Here is an 18957-nt window from a genome sequence, read left to right on the forward strand (position 1 = left end):
ACCAGGGCTGAGGAGGAAAGGCTTCTGCATGACTGTGTGCCGCAGTCCAGATGAAGCTGGAAGGAGAAATGGGTGGGTTTTCCCCAAAGTGACCAGGGCAACACACAAGTCCACCAAAAAAGAAAAGAATGTATCTTTTGCAACTCTCAAGTAAGACCCCGCGCTGCAAGCAGGGTTATCTTGTTTGAAGGAGGGTGCTAAAAATTAAAAACCTCCTAATAATAGTGTCTTATATTGTTAAAGATCTGTATAATTTCTGTGTATGTGTATATGTATGTGTGTTCATGTTAGTATGTACACATACATGTGGGTGCACACAAAGGCCAGAAGAGGGCATCAGAGACCCTGGAGCTTCAGTTACAGGCAGTTGTAAGGCACCATATTGGCATTAAAAACTGAACTTGGGTCCTCTGCAAAAGCAACGAGTGTTCTTAACCATTGAGCCATCTCACTAGCTACCCCTATATTTATTTTATAGACTCTACAAATCACAAGATTGTATAACATGGGTTATTCGATGGCTCCGGGGCTGGGGATATAATTAAGTTGGTAGAAGGCTTGCTTAGCATGCACGAAGCCCTGGATTTCAAACCTATCACTGCCTAAAGCCAGGCATCGTGACACACACCTGCCGTGCCAGCACTTGTGAGATGGAGGCAGGAGGATCAGAAGTTCGAGATCATCTTCAGCTACATATCAAGTTCAAGGCCAGTCTGGGCTACATGAGATACTGTCTCAAAAGAAAAGAAAAGTTTAGTATTGTAGCCACTTCTAACAAGTTATGCATAAATTTCTGGCATTCATTTCCAGTGTTACTAACTTTTATCCCTGGTCCATTCTTATTTCTACTATCCTCATCTTCTTCCTCTAGTTTATTTTTGTTTTAGTATCAGCCTTGTTTTTTCTTTATAAAATAAACTAGAGAATGCTTAAAGAAAAATTTCAATTCATAATAAAAAAGCATGAAAATAAAATGTGCAGGTATCAAGAAAAAATGAATATAAAAACTGAAGAAAAAGGAAAGAAACGTATAAACAAACAAATAAAACCAAATCTATGAAGTCACAAACCTTACTTAATATTCTGGGCCTTCTTAGATGAAAGACAGAAGCATGTTGCACATCCCAGTATCCTCTGAGGGCATCCTTGTGTCATATCCCAGAATAGTTACTCATTTGCATAGTGATGACTGAGTCAGCGGAGGGGGAAAGATTGGTGCTGTGTTCTGTCTAGTGAGATAGGATGTTCATATTGCATTGTAATTTTATACTCCATTTGAAAACTAATTTTTATTTGTAAAAGGAGTTGTCATAATTAAATAGCACCAAAAACTTTAGTGTTTGCAACATACGAGTTTTTCAGTGTCTCCCCAAACTCGATCAGAAAAGAGAGCTGCTTCTAGCAGGAGAAGAAGGCATTGGCCTGTGACTCTGAACAAAAAGAAAACAAACCCAGCATGGTTCCCATTGGCTTAAAGGAAACATGTCAACATGCCAAGTTCCATGGAAATGCAAAGTTGGTGTCAAGTTCCACAACAAGGTTTTCTTTTACCTCCACCCATATCTCATCTCTCTCTCTCTCACACACACACACACTGTCTTCACTGGGGTCTGCTCTGTTTTCAATCAGGAGGATGTAGGCTGCGAGAAGCTCTACTTTGGCTTGAATGAGTACAGCAAGTCTCTGCAGTGGGGGATCACCAGCCCACTGCTGAGATGTGATGAGACCTTCGAGAAGATGGTGAGCACGCTCTTGGAGAGGTAAGGAAAGATGGCTGCCCCTTGCTTTAGCTATATGTCAAGCACAGTCACATGCCTGTCTGGCCGTGTCACAGTGATTCATGGAAAAGCCAAATATAAAGGTCTTTTTATATGACCATCCAAGGAGAACAAATGCAAAGTGGCCCAAGTGGGAGACCCACTACCACGTTCACAATTGTCTCCTCGCCAGCTTCATTGCAGAGGAGGCTGTGTGTTGAAGGCCCTCCTCCGAGCCCTGGCCAGTCTCTGACATTATACCCCTGGCTTTGTTCGTTTGTCAGCCACTATGGATAAGGATCTCTAGACAGCTCCCTCGGAGTGAAACTCTTCTTTGAAAACTGTGGCTATGCACTGAAGCATTTGAGCTTGTTCTATCTTTGGGACCCATCCTCTGTCCTGACCTTCAAGGATGAGGGTCTTAACTCTTCTGTTTTAGGGATAATTCTTCCTGCCTTGGTAGCCTTCCTTTTATTCCTCAGCTCCAGATCAAACTCTGAAAGACTGTGTTTTTGTTTTTCTCAGCGCCTGATTCATAGACTCCCTTCCTGCCCTCTGCCCAGTACTCTGTGTGACCATCCCAGATTGGTTGGGGGGAGGGAGGTAAATTAGACCTGCTGGTAGCTCTAGTTTCTTAACACTGAACTGGATTGGGCACAAACATCTCTTTAACAGTTTGTCCTATCATTTGGAAAATGTTTTAAGAGATAAATAAAAACAAAGACAAGTGGATGTACCCGGCCCAGCACGATACAGCTGTGCCAGGGAAGGGCGCAGGCGCAGAGTGGGAACCAGGACTGCCACAGCTGTTAACTTCGGCGGTCATAACCAACCCTGTGGCGTTAACCTGCATGTGATCCTAGATTTCCACAGCCTTCCATCAGACACCTTTTTATTTTCCTACCCAGTCCTTTCCCTGGCTTAGAATGTGTCTCTCAACCCAGTACCACAAGAGTGCACAGCTTGTATTTTAAAAGATAGTTCCAGCAACTTCAGTTATAGATTTTGTAATACAAAACCACTACTATAGTTTAGTACAAATGGATTGGGGAAACATCACCATTAAGTCATAATTTTGTCGAAGTGTTAAGTGTAAATGGCTGTATTTTGAAGTTACTATTTGTTCTAAATTTTTCTAAACATGGGCCAGCAAAATAACCCCAAGCTTTCAGTGCAGCTTATGTGAGGTTTCTTCCCCTCCAGCATTCTGCCCAAGCTAGTAAGAGCTACACTTTTTGAACAGCTGGAAGCCCTATTCCAGGACTGGCCCAGCTCCATCTCCTGTGCCTTTTCCCAGCCTACTAAAACCCTGCAGTACAAGAAGACAGACAGCCGAGACCCTGTCCTGTCTCCAGTCAGCCCCGTTATCTAGAACTAGTAGCTAGACTCTCTCAGCCCTCACACTCACGCTCCTGGGAAAGGTGGAGTGGTTGAAATATGGCCACCTTTGGTACAGTTCCCCTAAAATGCTTCAAAGCCATGGTATTCACTTAAATACCCTGCCTGGTATTCGACCCCAGGCTTCTCTAGGCAAGCTTGTGAATATTTGTTAAATTTTAAAGAGAACTATCAAGTAGAGCAAAGGTGAAATTCCCTATTAGCCTACCCTGCTGCTAGACTACTCACAAGCTGCCAATGAGCGGCCAGGAAGAAAGGGTCCAGACTCCTTGGCAGTACGGGGTTCTGGGCACCCCAGCCAGCCCCTGCACAGCCCAGACTTGCCAGTGCCTACTTTCTCATGCATCTAGTGGGGCCTCCGCCCTTTTGTCCTCAAATCTCCCTTCCAGAGGAAGAGCACCAAAACGACCAGTTTATCTTCTACCTACACCCAAACGGCCAACCCGACTAGACTCGCTCACCAGGAAGGCTAGGCTCACATTTCCTCAGCTTCCTTAGTTGAACAGTCTCTGATGATAAAAGGCCCACCACTAGGGGGTGCCCTTTCTCCAGCTAACTCCAATTGACGTCCGTCCCCGTCGTCCCCCCCCCCATTCCCACCCCCCCACTCCCGCACCAACTCATTTTTTGGGGGAAGATATATTTCTGCTACCCATAAAGCTGACCTCAAATTAGCAATAATTCATGTGTTGGTATATTTTTTGCTAATTGTTTTGTTTTTGTTGTTGTAACAGTATCCGGTTATGTAGCCCAGATTGGGCTTAAATTTTTTATCTTCCTGCCTCTGGCTCACATGTGTTGGGTTTACAGGCATGCTCCACAACTCCAGCTTCATTTATCCTTTTTAATGTCTGATACACCAAGAATAATGACAGCGATGTCTGTTTCCTTACATCTGAGAAGTGAGCTGGCAATGCCTCCAGAAATGAGGTTAAGATCTGGGGATTGGGACTCATCCACAATTAACTTGCACCGACCAGTGTCTCAGGTTTTTTGGTTTTTTGTTTGGGGTTTTTTTGTTTGTTTGTTTTTTTGTTTTTTTTCTTTTTTTTTTTTTTTTTTTTTTGGTTTTTTTCTTTCGAGACAGGGTTTCTCTGTGTAGCTTTGGCCTTGAACTCACAGAGATAGTCTGCCTCTGCCCCCCCCCCCCCCCCCCCGAGTGCTGGGATTAAAGGCGTGGGCCACCACCGCCTGGCTTGTGTCTCAGTATTTAATGAGCGTCCCAATTGCCAGTCAGAGAGGGGGCTGTTCAGCTGCAGGGCGTGTGTGCTCTGGCAGTTTTAACTTACCGGTTCAGGTGCTGGTCCACTTTGAGAAGGTAGGGCCTCTAGGCCAGTCCCCAAGCTCTAATTTACTCCATCTATCCCAACAGGTTACACCTGCTTTGGAGGTGCAACCTCTTCTAGTAATGTAGGATGCACGGTTATTCCCTCCCTGTAATGTTCCAGCTGCATTTTACTGCACATGCCTTGCTGTTCCTGCTGGCCCTGTGCCGTGCGCTAGCTGCCTGTGTTCTGTCGTAGGTACCCCAGGCTGCATAGTATGGTCGTACGCTGCTATCTTCTCATCCAGCAGTACTCAGAGGCCCTGATGGCTCTCACCACCATGGCATCACTCCGAGATCACAGCACACCAGAAACGCTCAGCATCATGGATGACCTTCTCAGCTGCCCAGGAAAAAACAAAAGTGGGAGGGGACACATGCTCGTCATCAGAGTGCCCTCCGTGCAGCTGGCAATGCTGGCCAAGGAGCGGCTACAGGAGGTTCGAGACAAGCTGGGTCTGCAGTACCGCTTTGAGATCATCCTGGGGAACCCGGCCTCTGAACTCCACGTTGCTACGCACTTTGTGGCACGATTAAAGGTTAGCAAAGGGCAGGCTTGCGGTCTTTTTTCTATTTCCAGGACAGATGGACCACCCAGAGAACTGAGTTGAATAAGTTTTCGCATGTGTGAGTTTGACCTCCCTGACCAGGCTAAGGCTAAACTAAAGGATGCACTTGCTTTTCTTCATTGAACCAGTTTCTAATGATCCTGTCAAATCCCTCTTCCTATGTACGCACAGTTGTTCTCCATGCCCTTCAAGTGCAAGTGCAAAAAATGACCTAATTGCCCCCATGTTTCTCGACCTTGCTTGACATGCATCTGGCCCACTGCCTTCTGTGTTCTCAGGGAAAGGTAAGCGGTTCTCTCTACCTCTCAACTCACTTAATTCTCTTCTGTGCATCTAGCCTATATGTCAGCTGGTGGCCGGTGGGTAACGTATTCCCGTTCATCTTCTCACTCATCCAGAACAACGTCCAGCTCCCTTGCATGTGGATTTCCCAGCTTGCTATTTTGTATTCTCTTTGACCCTTGGTGCCAGGCTTTGACTGGATCGGCTGCCAGTGTCCTTCAGAAAAAGCTTGTGCATGATCCTGCCCCTTGCTGCTCCTGTAGCCAGGGACTGCCTGCCTGTCCTCAGACCTCCTGTCCCTATGCCTGGCCCAGGCTTCTGGAGGACTTTATTACCTTCCTTGTCTTGACCATTAGAAAGCATTTAATCAAATGCCCACATTTGTATTGATGTAGGGCTAAGCTAGCTACTGTATGTCTGAGTCAGACTGACATGATGTCCCCCACTATACATTAAATCCCAAGCTAAACTGGGTTATGAATGACCTAGTTTGGCACACACTTGCTGAAAAGAAAGCATGTGGTCTTGAAGGATTTGAACCGCATGATTTCCTCAAGCTCTAACTTGGAGATTTTTATTTGCTATTTGTAAATAACTTTGCAAATGTTAGCTTTCCTGTTGTATTATCTAACCTACATGGAATATCCCAAGATACTTGATAAGCAACTAGAACAAATAAAATTATCCCCAAACAGAAACTCATATTCAGTAGCAATTATAACATCTCTGTTTCAGATGTAGATGTATGTTCACAACTTCTGGGAAAGACTGGATTTTCAGAAATCAGACCTAACAGCTTTTCACTAGGGAAGTTTCTCCCAGTGTGTAGGAGGAACTGAAGCATATGTGCCTAGCATGAGGACAAACTGCCATTTGTCATTGGTGGTCATTCTTTGGGAGGGTCAGGGGGAGAGAATGAAGCCGGAGTGGTGTTCTTTCTATTCCAGCTAGTTGAGAAATGCAGGCTCTGTGCCCCCACTGTCACAGAAGGTCGTGAGGAGTAGTCAGGTGACCTTCACACCTGGACTTCCTTGTGGGTAGATGTGTGTCATTAAGGTTTGAGTGATGGAGAAAAATAAAGTTATGGTCAAAGGCCACCTTGTAGGAAATCCCTAGGGTGAATCACCATGCCCCGGAAGCCATCCTCCTGGTGCTGCTACTGAGATGCAGGGCTTGGGGCAGCCTGAAAAGACTGAAGAACTAGAACAAATAGATATGCAGCAGCACTCTGGGGAGTTACACACCTGTAGCCGAGCCACATTAGGAGTACAGCGTGTCCCTTGGGTTGGTCCTGATTCTCCTTATCTAGCTCCTGACACAGTCTTGGTTTTTTTTGTTTAGAAGGTCAGTATATATCAGTGGGTTGTAAAAATCTGCCCCCTGGGCCACTGTTTAAAATATACAATGAAGCTGTTCGTCACTCTGAGCATCAAGGTCACTGGCTGTGCTTAGGGAAAGGGGACATTGGCTATGCATGCATCCTAGGTTAGGACCACTGTTCTGAGAGTATGCCGTATGTGAGGGCTTCCTACGTGATTATTTCCCAAGGCAGTGAGTATCTCCTTCATTGATCTGAGTAGCTGCTAGACAGACACATAAGGGAGTCCCAGATTCTCAGAACCCCTGTATCCTCAGTCTCTCCTTTCTGTACCACTGGTGTGAGCGTGAAAATATGAATTCCTGTGAAGTGCTCACATCTAAGCAAGACTACCTCTCGCCAGCTGGCTCCTGGCTCCTAACATCCTTTACCATTCTCAGAAGGCAGTGGTGCCTTTTATCTTCAGTCTTGGGTAAAATGCAACACTGCTCCCATTATATGACCTCATTTTTATATGTATTCCTCTTTATCTTATTATGCATTGTGGTTAGTTGGCAAGAGATGGCAAGCATTAAAATTTTAACCATGGACAGATGAACATTTTTTTTGTTTTTTTTTGTTTTTTGTTTTTTTTTGTTTTTTTTTGTTTTTTGTTTTTTTTTGTTTTTTGTTTTTGTTTTTTTTTTTGGTTTTTTCGAGACAGGGTTTCTCTGTGTAGCTTTGTGCCTTTCCTGGAACTTGCTTGGAAGCCCAGGCTGGCCTCGAACTCATAGAGATCCGCCTGGCTCTGCCTCCCGAGTGCTGGGATTAAAGGCGTGCGCCACCACCGCCAGGCCAGATTAACATTTTAACCTTAAATAAATCAATCAGTTTGCCCAACAAGCATGTGAAGCTTCTATGTAATTGCCTTGGTAGTGAGCCTAGTATTGAGCTGAAACTAAGTTCTTATCCAGTCTTTTGTGTTGGCTTAAGTGCCTCCAGGAAAAAAAAAAAACATTCTGAGGCCCCAGAAGATCCATGGAAAAAGTTACTATCATTCATCACAAGTAGTGATATAATAATAATATTATTATTATAAGTAGTAGATGGGAAAGCATGGCATTGTGGTTTGACTAGTTATTTGTTTGGTCAAGAGTAAAAGTGAGATGTGTTTAGTACTCTTTGGAAAAGCTCCTCAAATGGCGAAACATCTCTTATTCTATGTCAGCCTGCTTCTTGGTGGAATCATGACCTAATGGTGGATTCCAGAACCTAAAATTCTGAAGGGGAAAAGCATGAACGCAGCGTGACAGCCACTTAGTAAAACGACTCCTGTTCCAGGATTGTTTGCTCTGATGAGGTAACTCATTGTCGCCATGATGTGCCATGGGGTGGGAAATTGATGTCCTTCTGAAGATGTTTGTTTGGAGTCAAGGTCTCAAGTAGCCAGGCTGGTCTTAAACTCACCATGTAGCTGAGGATGGACTTGAAACTGACTCTCCTGCCTCCACCTCATGAGCACTGCCATTACAGGCATATGCCATCATGCCGGGGTCCCACAGTGCTGAAGGCCACACCAGGCCTTTGTGCATGCTGCGCTACCCACTGACCTGCCTCCCAGCCTGGGAGAAAGCGCTTTTTAAAGATTTTAAAGTGTGTGTGTGTGTGTGTGTGTGTGTGTGTGTGTGTGTGTGTGTGTGTGATGTGATGTGAATATGGGTGCCCATAGAGGTCAGAAGAGGGATCAGATCCCCTGGAGCTGGAGTTACAGTCCTCTTGCAAGAGCAGGAAGTGCTCTTTAATTGCTAAGCCATTGTTCCAACCCAAGAATGTATTTTTTAAAAAAATGTGTCTAGAACATTGATTTTCTTTTATTTAAAAAAGTTCAATGCAAAATATTTGACCATGTTTTCCCGCCCGACTCCTCCCCGAACTGTCCCACTCTCTTACCCGTCCCGCTTTATGTTTTTCCTCTTTCTCTTCCAAAACAAAACCCACAAAAATGAAAAGCTGGAACAGACAAGCAAAAAACCAACAGGATAAAAAGTCAACAAAAAAAGGAAGGGTCTGTTTTCTGTCTGCCAGCTACTCTGTGCACGGGGCCTGCCTGGAGTGTGGTTGACATACCGGCTAATGCTCCACAGGAGAAAACTGGTTTCCATTCAGCAGCAAGTACCATCACAAATAGCTTCTTGGCCTAGAGCTGGACTCCTTGTCCACTTCCCCCTGCTTAACCTGCGCGCGCGCGCGCGCGCGCGCGCGTGTGTGTGTGTGTGTATGTGTGTAGTCTGTGAATCCAGATGTGTATCTGTCCTGTGTGTGTGTGTGTGTGTGTGCAGTCTGTGAATCCAGATGTGTGTCTGTCATGTGTATGTGTGTGTGTGTGTGTGTGTGTATGTGTGTGCTGTCTGTGAATGCAGATGTGCGTCTGTCCTGTTTCCCTGGAGTCAGCACCTCTGCTTCTTACACTCTCTCTGCCTCCTCTTCCACACTGATCCCTGATCCCTGAGGGGAGGGGTTTGGTGAACACTCCATTTAGGACTGAGTGCTCCAAAGTCTCTCACTTTGGCCATTGTCCACTGTGGGTCTCGGTGTTAATTCCATCTAATTCCAGAAGCTGCTTCTCCAGTGTAGGCTGAGTGAGGCACTGACTGTGGATATAGTAGTATGTCTAGGAGTCACTTTACTGCTGTGTTCCTTCCATAGAATAATAGTAGTAGGATTTCCCCTTGGCCGGTGACCTCACTAGTCTCAGGCTCATGGCCCTTTTAGCAGTGTGGAGTGTGGATTCCATCCCCTGGAATCCAATCAAAAAGTGGCTGTTTACTCAGCTGTTTAAAAAATGAAATTATGGGGGCTGAAGAGATGGCTCAGCATTTGGGAGCACTGGACCAATGCTCCCAGGTCTTTCAGTGGAACCAGGTTCAATTCTCAGCACTCACATGGCAGCTCACACCTGTCTAACTCCAGTCCCAGAGGATCCAGTGACCTCCGTGCACACGTGTGGTACACAGACATACATGCAGGCAAAACACCCATATTCATAAAATTAAAAAAGAAAAATGAGTTATGAAATTTGCAGGTAAATAGATGGAACTAGGAAAAAAACATCTTGAGTGAGGTAGCCCAGCTCCAGCATTCTCTCTCTTGTACGTGGATGTTATTTGTGAGCTTTCAATGGGTGAGCTATGATCTGAATAACCACAGAGATTAGAGACCAAGTAAGAAACTGGAGGGACAAGGGACACTCCAAGGAAGGGGAAATAGAATATAGTGTTATGGAGAGACAACAGGGAAGTAGAATAGGAGGAAAAATAGGGAGGGGGATGGGAGAGAAGGGTAATGGAGGAATATGGGAGGGACAGCTAACACTAAGGCCATTTGAAAAACCACATGGAAACCTACCACTGTAGAGGCTTCCTGATATGCCTTGATTTTCAAAGGCATAAAAAGTCTCTCAAACTATGAACAGTTGTAGTTGGAAGGTTTCTTCAGTCCCACCAAGCTCCCACAGTCCCATGGCCCACTTATAAAATAATCACTCAGAGACTTACTATTAATTATAACTGCTTGGCCATTAGCTCAGGCTTATTACTGACCAGCTCTTACACTTAAATTAACCCATAATTCTTATTTATGTTTAGCCACGTGGCTTGGTACCTTTTTTCAGTTCTGCCTTGTCATCTTGCTTCCTCTCTGTCTGGCTGGCGACTCCTGACTCTGCCCTTCCTCTCTTCCCAGAATTCTCCTCATCTGCTTGCCCTGTCTATACTTCCTGCCTGGCTACTCACCAATCAGCATTTTATTTATCAACCAATCAGAGCAATACATATTCACAGCATACAGAATGACATCCCACAGCAAACAGTTATGGTGTGTGTGTGTGTGTGTGTGTGTGTGTGTGTGTGTGTGTGTGTGTACATGGATAGAGAGAACATAAATTGGACAATAAGGAAAAGCATAAGAATGGTTGGGTCCTTTGGGGCTCTAGTTACTTTTTAATATCCCTCATCTTATTCCCTCTCCTTCCTCCCTTCCCTCCCATCCTTTCCACAGGGTCCCACTATGTATCCTAGGCTGACTTTGAACTCAGCTGGGATTACAGGTGTGTACTACAGTGCCAGCTCTCATTAGGAATTTTCTAGCTCTCAATAAAACATTAATTGAACCATTATATTATCTCTTGTCTAATATATTCCAATGTATTTTGAGCTTAGCAAAGGAAATGTTTAAAAAAATGTGTGTTACTTAAAAATTATTAATAATTATTTTATAAGAAACAAATATAATTAACAATAATTTTAAATTAAATATGAATTATTAAAAATAATTATAATAAAATTACTTAATAAAATATTTTATTTATTTGAGACAGGTTCTCACTATGTAGCCATGACTGACCTAGAACTCACTATGTAGACCTGTTGTTGGTTATTTTTACTCTGCCTGCCACCCATCTCCCAAATATAGCACACACAGAGGCTTATTCTTAATTATAAATGCACAACCTTAGCTTGGCTTATTTCTAGCCAGATTTCCTTAATTTAAATTATCCCATCTATCTTTTGCCTCTCAGCTTTTCCCATTCTCTTACTTCCATAAATCTTACTCTTACTCTGTGGCTTGCGGTGTAGTTGGGTGGCTGGCCCCTGGAGTCCTCCTCCTTCTCTGGCTACTAATTTCCCTTTTCTCCCATATTTCTCTTCCTGTCTCTTCTCTCTGCCTGCCAGCCCCACCTATCCTTTCTCCTACTTTGCTATTGGCTGTTCAGCTCTTTATTAGACCATCAGGTGTTTTAGACAGGCACAGTAACACAGCTTCACAGAGTTAAACAAATGCAACATAAAAAAAGTAATACACCTTAAAATAATATTCTATCATATTTCCCCCTTTTGTCTAAATAAAAAGAGTGGTTTTAACTTTAACATAGTAGAACTACATATAATAAAACAGCTATCGAGTAAGAATTTACAATATTCAGTCATTTACATTCAGCGAATCCAGAGAAAGCACTCCACCATCCAACCATCTTAGTGACTCCATTTGACAAATATATTTTTTGACTTTTTAAAAGTTAAGGCATTCATAAAGTATATGGGCTGATTTATTTCAACAGTCCCTGTTTCAATTCCAAAAAAAAAAATCAAAAAAATTCAAAATCAACACAGTAACATTTAAGATCCAGACTCCTTGTGTATTTCCCATCATACATGGTATTTTTCTTATGTATTACTTTTACTCTCTCTTTAAAGACTTTATTATTATTTTTAATATTCATTTCTTTCTATGACTATACCCTTTCTCTTTTCTTAGCCTACACACATTGTTAAACACACTGTAACCTGTTTAGAGTTTTTTCCATTTGGACCTCTTTTATTGTGTATCTTCAGCCTTTTTTTGATCATAAGAGCAAACCTTTAAACTGCTAACCTACACCTGGATCCTCCATAAAAGGCTCTCTTCTGTCTCTGCCCACATCTCGGGTCATGAAAACCAAGTGTGAAACTTGCTGCTAGTCAGAGATTTGACTGACGAAGAACTACATTCAACCTTCCTAGAGTTCTAGAATGCTGATGCTTGCACTGTGGCAGGCATTTTTACTTAGTTTTTTTTTTTTTTTTCCTACTTAAGGTACTAGCTGCTTCAAGGGCTTGCTGACCAGCAGAAACTGTCTGGCTGAAATTCTTAAAGGAGCCATATCCTCCTGCCACTTTTTTTTTTTTAGCTTTCTCAGCTCTACATGGAAATTCTGGCCCATGTTGGAATGCCAAAATGTTGTTGTTTGTTTTTTACTCTTTTGGGGGGGCCCACCATCCAGCTCCCAAATAAAGTATATACACGGGCTTATTATTACTTATAAATGCATGGCCTTAGCTTGACTTATTTTAGCCAGCTTTCCTTAATTTAAATTATCCTGTCTACCTTTCACCTCTGGGATTTTCCTTTTCTCTTACTTCCATAAATCCTACTCTTACTCTGTGGCTTGCTGTGTAGCTGGGTGACTGGCCCCTGGAGTCTTCCTCCTCCTCTGGCTCCTAGACCCTTCTCTTCCCAGATTTCTCCTCCTATTTATTCTCTCTGCCTGCCGTCCCCACCTATCCTTTTTCTTGCCTTGCTATTGGCTATTCAACTCTTTATTAGACCATCAGGTGTTTTAGACAGGCACAGTAGCACAGCTTCACAGAGTTAAGCAAATGCAAAATAAACAAAAGTAACACACCTTAAAATAATATTCTACAACGTAGATTAGACTGGCCTTGAACTCAGGGATCCTCTGTCTCTGCATCTTGAGTACTGGGATTAAAGGGGAGGGGCCTACACACTGAACAACAGCTTACTTCCTAGTCTTTGTTTGCTAAAGCATTATCAAAAGTGCCAGTAACCCCTCTTGGAAAGCTGACATAAAGCCCTACTTACATGCTATACGTGTAATAAATAATAATCTTTAAAACCTATCTACTTGAGTTGGCCAATTTTCTTTCTGTTATAAACTAGAAAAATCTGGGTGCTGGGGGTGTAACTCAGCTGCTGCAATGCTTGCCCGCACACATGAAGTCCTGTGTGATCCCCAGCACTACAGAAAAATGGGTGTGCTGATGCAAAACTGTAATCCTAGATCTTGCCGGAGAATGGGATGTCCAAGTGTGTCTTCAACTACACATGAAGTTTAAGGATTGCCTATCATAGGCAAAAACAAAACAAAACTTATACATCCCTTTATTTTTGAACATCTTTCAAAAGTGGGTTTTCCTCTTTTGTTGATATGGTCCTATTTTCAAGATTGATGTCTGAGTTGTTAAAGATATTGCATGTATATGTATTTGTGGTAATAGATGACAAACTGGTGCTTTGTAGGTACTTTGTGAAATCAGGAACCAACTGCATCACTCTTCAAACATGAGTGGTTGGTTTTCCTTTTGATCCAGCCTGGGCAGGTTTGGTGGGGAACTGAGCCTGAAGTATCGTGCCTAGCAAGTTCTACCTACCACTTAGTCACATTCCCTGGTCCTTTTACCTTTTATTTTGATACATGTCTCATAAAATGCCCACAGTGTGGCCTTGAACTTGGGATCTTCTCCTCCAGCCTCTTGAGTAGCTGGGTTTACAGACCTGCACCCCCAGGACAGTTATTTTTAAAGTCAATAAAGAGAGAAAGAGAAAAATTAACCACCAGAATTGGGGCTATCTTCATTATTTGCTTGATTACAATGTTTTGTATGAGTTTTGAGAGCCTTTCTCAAGTCCCTGACAACTAAAGCCATCCTTTATCATCATCTGAATCCCAGAGTTTGTCCATTATGTGAAAAACTATAGTTCAATGCCAGAGCCAGCAAGTGTGTGGCCTTGACCTGTGCATTTTACATCACCGGAAGGATGCTCCAGTTTGTTCCTCTGGCCTGTGGAGCTAATGAGCAAAGTATACCAATATCTTCTTATGCTATTGAGATGGAAACTGAAGTCCACACTGTCACAGAAGGGCTTTGTGCATGCCTTGAAGGTAGCAAGTGCAGAGGCAGATGTGGTGCCTATGCCTGGAGTGCCAGCACTTAGATGGAGGCAGCAAGATAAAGTTCAAAGTCATCCTCAGCTACAAAGGGGGTTTGATGCTAGCCTGGGCTACATGAGACCCTGTCTCAAAGATCAAAACCCTTTTGCAAAAAACAAAAAACCACCATTCCAATATACATGGTCTACACACTTAGTGGAGGTGATTAGAAAGCTTGGTGTATTGGAAGCCCATATCAAGAAACAGTTTTTAAAAAGATATCATTTGAATGAGGAGCATTAATGGTTTCTTCTGTATGTCTTCTACAGACCTGGAGAGGAAATGATCAGGAAGACTGGATCCCTCGGACATACCAAGATTTGGAAGGTCTGCCCTGCATAGTGATATTAACTGGCAAGGACCCCCTTGGAGAAACTTTTCCCAGGTAGGATGTGAATCACTGGTTCCAAGGCATCACAGTTCCCCAGCTGAACTGCCAAATTACTGATGAAGCTGCTTCAGTTGTCTGGCAGTAATTGTTTCATGCAGGGACAAAAGAAATAGAGTCTCATTCTTTCTCCCTTTCAGATTTCCAGTTCTGGAATGGGACTGAGACAGAGTTGAAAAGTGGTTTTGCCCCAGAGCAAGGCAGCCAGAGAGGCTGAGAGGGAAGGCAGGAGATGGATGGATGGAAGAGAGACAGACAGATAAATAGATATTCAAATATAGAGAGATATATAGATGATAGATAGGTAAATAGATAGATGATAGATGTCTTTTAGATAAAACACTTTGTTAATCTGATGTTCTAAGCTCCCCTGAGGATCTAGGGGCCGTAGACTAGAAAGCAATAGCAATAAAAGCACCAGCTGAATGTTTACTGTGTATCAGGCCACACCCCAAATGCTCCCGAGTGCCACCCCTCTTTCTTTGCACCACCCTGATGAGCCAGCCCTGTCTACTGAACCTTTGACTTTGGCTTTTAGAGACGATGGAGCTGGAAGCTGGGGCCTCACACATGCTAGGCAAGGTTTCTCCTGTTGATCTACATCTCTAGCCTCCGTCCTCTCTGTTTTATACTTTGGGGACACAGGAGGAGTGCAGCACAGAGAAAGATGGCTAGCTGGGAGCTGACAGAGCTGAGATTTAAAGCAGACTGTCCCATGGGTCACAGGACCTCAGGCATGCGTTAGTGTTCTGTGTTAGAGGGACATGCCACTAATATAGTTCCTTCTGTACAGGTCTCTAAAGTACTGCGACCTGCGATTAATTGACTCCAGCTACTTAACTCGCACAGCCTTGGAGCAGGAGGTGGGCCTGGCATGCTGCTATGTCTCAAAAGAGGTCATCCGGGGGCCTGCTGCTGCCCTGGACCTCAGTGGAAAGGAGGCCGAGAGGGCCCCCACCAGTGAGAACGACTCTGAGGAGCTGTTCATCGACTTGGAGCGACCACAGAGCAACAGCAGTGCTGTCACAGGAACCTCAGGTTAGAACTCTCCTTCAAAAGGTAGAGCTGGCCGCTTACCCCCAAGGTCTCTAAGCAATGGCAGGGACCTCCTCCCCGGGCCTCAGCTGCTGAGAAGGGTGCTTGCAAAGCAGGAAAGTTGACTAGCTACAGCTTTCCCTGGGTGTAACCATGAGCTTAGCGAGAGGCAAAAAAAAAAATAAGCAATTTGCCTCATAGCCTGATGCTTTTCCATCTCCATCCAGTTACTCCAGAGCTTAGATTTGCATAAATACCTGGTTTTCAGTCTAGAGATGGAAGCTATAAGCTTGTAGTAGGTGACTCAGTGCCTGGTGCAAATGTTTATGTGGATGGATGGATGGATGGATGGATGGATGGATGGATGGATGGATGGGAAGATGAATGAGGAGCGGATGGATGGTTGGATGAAGGATGTATGAATAGATGAATGGATGGCTAATTATCCTAAGTACTGTAAGGATTCAAGAAAATGCTGAAGGGAGACCCCAGACTCAAATAGCATACAAGAACAGAGAACGTTTATTTACCATTATGCAGGGTGGAACTCCTGTACGAAATGACCCTGAGAGGAGCGTGCAGGCCCCTTTGAAGCACAGCTAGGGGATTTCAGGAACAGTTAGGTCATCTCAAACATAGTTGATCAAGCAAACAGCAGTTACACTGCTATACTTTTAACTGGCTGAGGTTCAGTTTTATGAGGTTCCATTTTTGGACATACTTAAGCAGGTTTGGGTAAGTCTGGACATGACTCAGAAGTGGGGGTTGCAGGATTTGTCCTTGAGCTACTGTGGGCTGACCCAGGTCTTGTGTGTGCTCTCCCTGAATGTAAGGGTGTTGTTGATTAATGGCACTTTGTTGGGAGAGAAACCTGCTTTGCACCTCTCAGAGAACTGAAACCTAAATTCAGTTGCAAAAGTGGGAAAGTTTAACCCCTTCAGTACTTGCTGGCAAGTGTTTGTACACAGCAGGCTTTTCAGGGTGACTAAGTTGACTACAGGGCTTGGTATAAATTTTCACTTAGTAAACATATGCAAATGCAGCCCTACTTCCAGACTTTTTTTGATTATGAAAGAAGAAAGCTTAATGCAGAAGATGTATGAAAGTACAAGGAAGAGATTACAGTGAAGCACCCCACCAAAGGTAGCCATGTGCCCCACTCTTTCTCTGAATTAGCATGGAGATCAGGTCAGCACCGGGACGTGCATCACGAGCATACACACACTTGTGCCCAGAGAAGCACCGCTCTTCCTGCTGAGTCTGTCAGCAGTTGTTGGGTGACTCAGGGCCTGTGGGCCCTCCTGTCTGTAGTGACCCAGGGCCTGGAGGGACGTGAGACCCACCCTTCTCTAGGCTGTGCCCAGCTACTCTGCTCAGCTTGTTTACCCATCATCCCCCCTCAGCTCCACCACTCTAGGCTCCTTAATTTTCCTGAAAGCAGTTCAGAAAAGGCCACAGCACAGGACAAGGGAACAAAATGAAGGGGCAGTGTCATATCTAGGATCTCGGGGATATAAGGTCAGGGAGGGAGGGACATGAGGGAAAGACTGTCCCCTTCCCAGGGCTCTTTTACAAAAGAGATTTAAAAAATTCTTATGCGTTTGAATATTTTACCTGCATGTATACCACGTGAGTAGCTGGTGCCCATGGAGGTCAGAAGAAGACATTGGGTCCCCTGGAACTGGAGTTATTTCACCGTGAGCCTCCATGTGGGTGCTGGGACTGAACCCCATCTTCCACAAGAAGAGCAAATGTTCTTGGCAGCCGAAGTGTCAATAGCTGCCCCCCAGTGGCTCTTCTCCCCCAGTGGCATATTTCTCCACTGTCTGCCCCACTCACCAACCGTGTCCTAACTTCAATTGCTCTGATAAACTCACCAAAGTCTGCGACAACACCTGCTCACACTGAACACTCAGACCCCAGCCCCTGGGCTCCCTGGGGATAACAGGGCTGAAGGTGGGAGGCAGGCTCTGTCACATGACTGACGTCATGAGTGTTCCATGTCAGAAACACCGATGGATACATCTGTGTCTTTCTACAATGTCAGAACCTATTGAATTCCCCGGGTTTAGTGGCTGCCATGACATTGATTTATCATATAATCTGCCTTCCTTGTTTGCCTGGCCAAGGTGAATGCAGGTTCTTTATTCCAATCCTAATTACTAATATTAAACTTTCATATCATGGGCTGGAGAGATGGCTCAGAGGTTAAGAGCATCGACTGCTCTTCCAGAGGTCCTGAGTTCAATTCCCAGCAACCACATGATGGCTCACAACCATTTGTAATGAGATCTGGCACCCTCTTCTGTATACATAATAAATAAATAAATCTTTAAAAAAAAAAAAACTTTCATATTACACGGCCACAGTGAATGTATGTGGTGTGTGTGTACGTGTATACGTGTGTGTATGTGTGTTGTGTGTATGTGGTGTATGTGTGTATATGTGTGTACGTGTGTGTGGTGTATGTGTGTGTATGTGTGTGGTGTATTGTGTGTATGTGTACGTGTATGTATGTGTGTGGTATATGTGTGTGTACGTGTGTGTGTGCGCGCGCGCACGCGCGCAAATGTATATAAATGAGTCGCAGTGAGAACAGGTTAAAAAGGCTGCAGCAGAGCTCAAGAGAGTTCCGAAGTGGACTGAGAAAAAATTTGGATTAAAACCCAAAGCGGACTAAAGCCAGGAGGGAGCTGTTGTCAGTTCTAAGTGAAGCCGCAGAGTGTCACTGCTAGGTGAAGGCTGGTGTTTGAAAGCAGGAAGTGAGTCAGGAACTGGAAAAGGGCAGGTTAAGTCCAGGTCCAGACAGGGAGCAGGTGGACAGGCAGGCAGCCCAGGAGGCATGTCAACAGCAGGGAGCTCGGCCCAAGCTCTAAGAACAGTGATGTACACACCAGGTATCAGGTGACAGGCTGGCGTGGGGCCGTGCTATCTCAGTATTAGGGGTCTGTCACTTTATGGGGGCCAGGCGAGGGAGTTACCCGTACTCTTTCCTTGGTCTGGCATGTCCAGTAAGTGCTATGGGATTTTTAATATACTCATGTTCCCCTACAGCTTCAATTCACCCCCATAAACTTACAGGGATAAGTGGGTGAGTAGGCTGAATGGGTGTTTCTCAGTCTGCCCCACGAGGGGCTGCGGTCATCCTTCTCCCTCAGTGGAGTAGACAGCTCTGTTCTATACGGTGTGGAGTAACTCAAGAGGAGGGCAGCCTGACCGTAACACTGGAAGCCCCCCCCCCCCCAGTCACAGGAGCAGTGAAGAGGCTTTCTTCTCCAGAAAAGCATTTTTTGTTATCTTTAACTATGTGTATGTCCAGGATGGGGGGTGTGCACATGAATGCAAAGCCTGAAGGCATTGG

At 44.4% G+C, this 18957-nt stretch overlaps 1 protein-coding gene across 2 annotated transcripts in view; it reads left to right on the forward strand.

Moving 5' to 3' along the window:
- Greb1l (GREB1 like retinoic acid receptor coactivator) overlaps positions 1-18957 on the forward strand; it is a 129402-nt gene that overhangs the window by 85878 nt on the left and 24567 nt on the right. For both annotated transcript variants that reach the window (XM_059246190.1, XM_059246189.1), the window contains 4 exons: positions 1630-1760; positions 4679-5018; positions 14443-14558; positions 15355-15599. In XM_059246190.1, the coding sequence (XP_059102173.1) occupies positions 1630-1760; positions 4679-5018; positions 14443-14558; positions 15355-15599 (832 nt within the window). The remainder of the gene's footprint in view (positions 1-1629; positions 1761-4678; positions 5019-14442; positions 14559-15354; positions 15600-18957) is intronic.

The sequence above is a fragment of the Peromyscus eremicus genome, chromosome 19 (genome assembly GCF_949786415.1).
Source record: "Peromyscus eremicus chromosome 19, PerEre_H2_v1, whole genome shotgun sequence".
Classification (NCBI taxonomy): Eukaryota; Metazoa; Chordata; class Mammalia; order Rodentia; family Cricetidae; genus Peromyscus; species Peromyscus eremicus.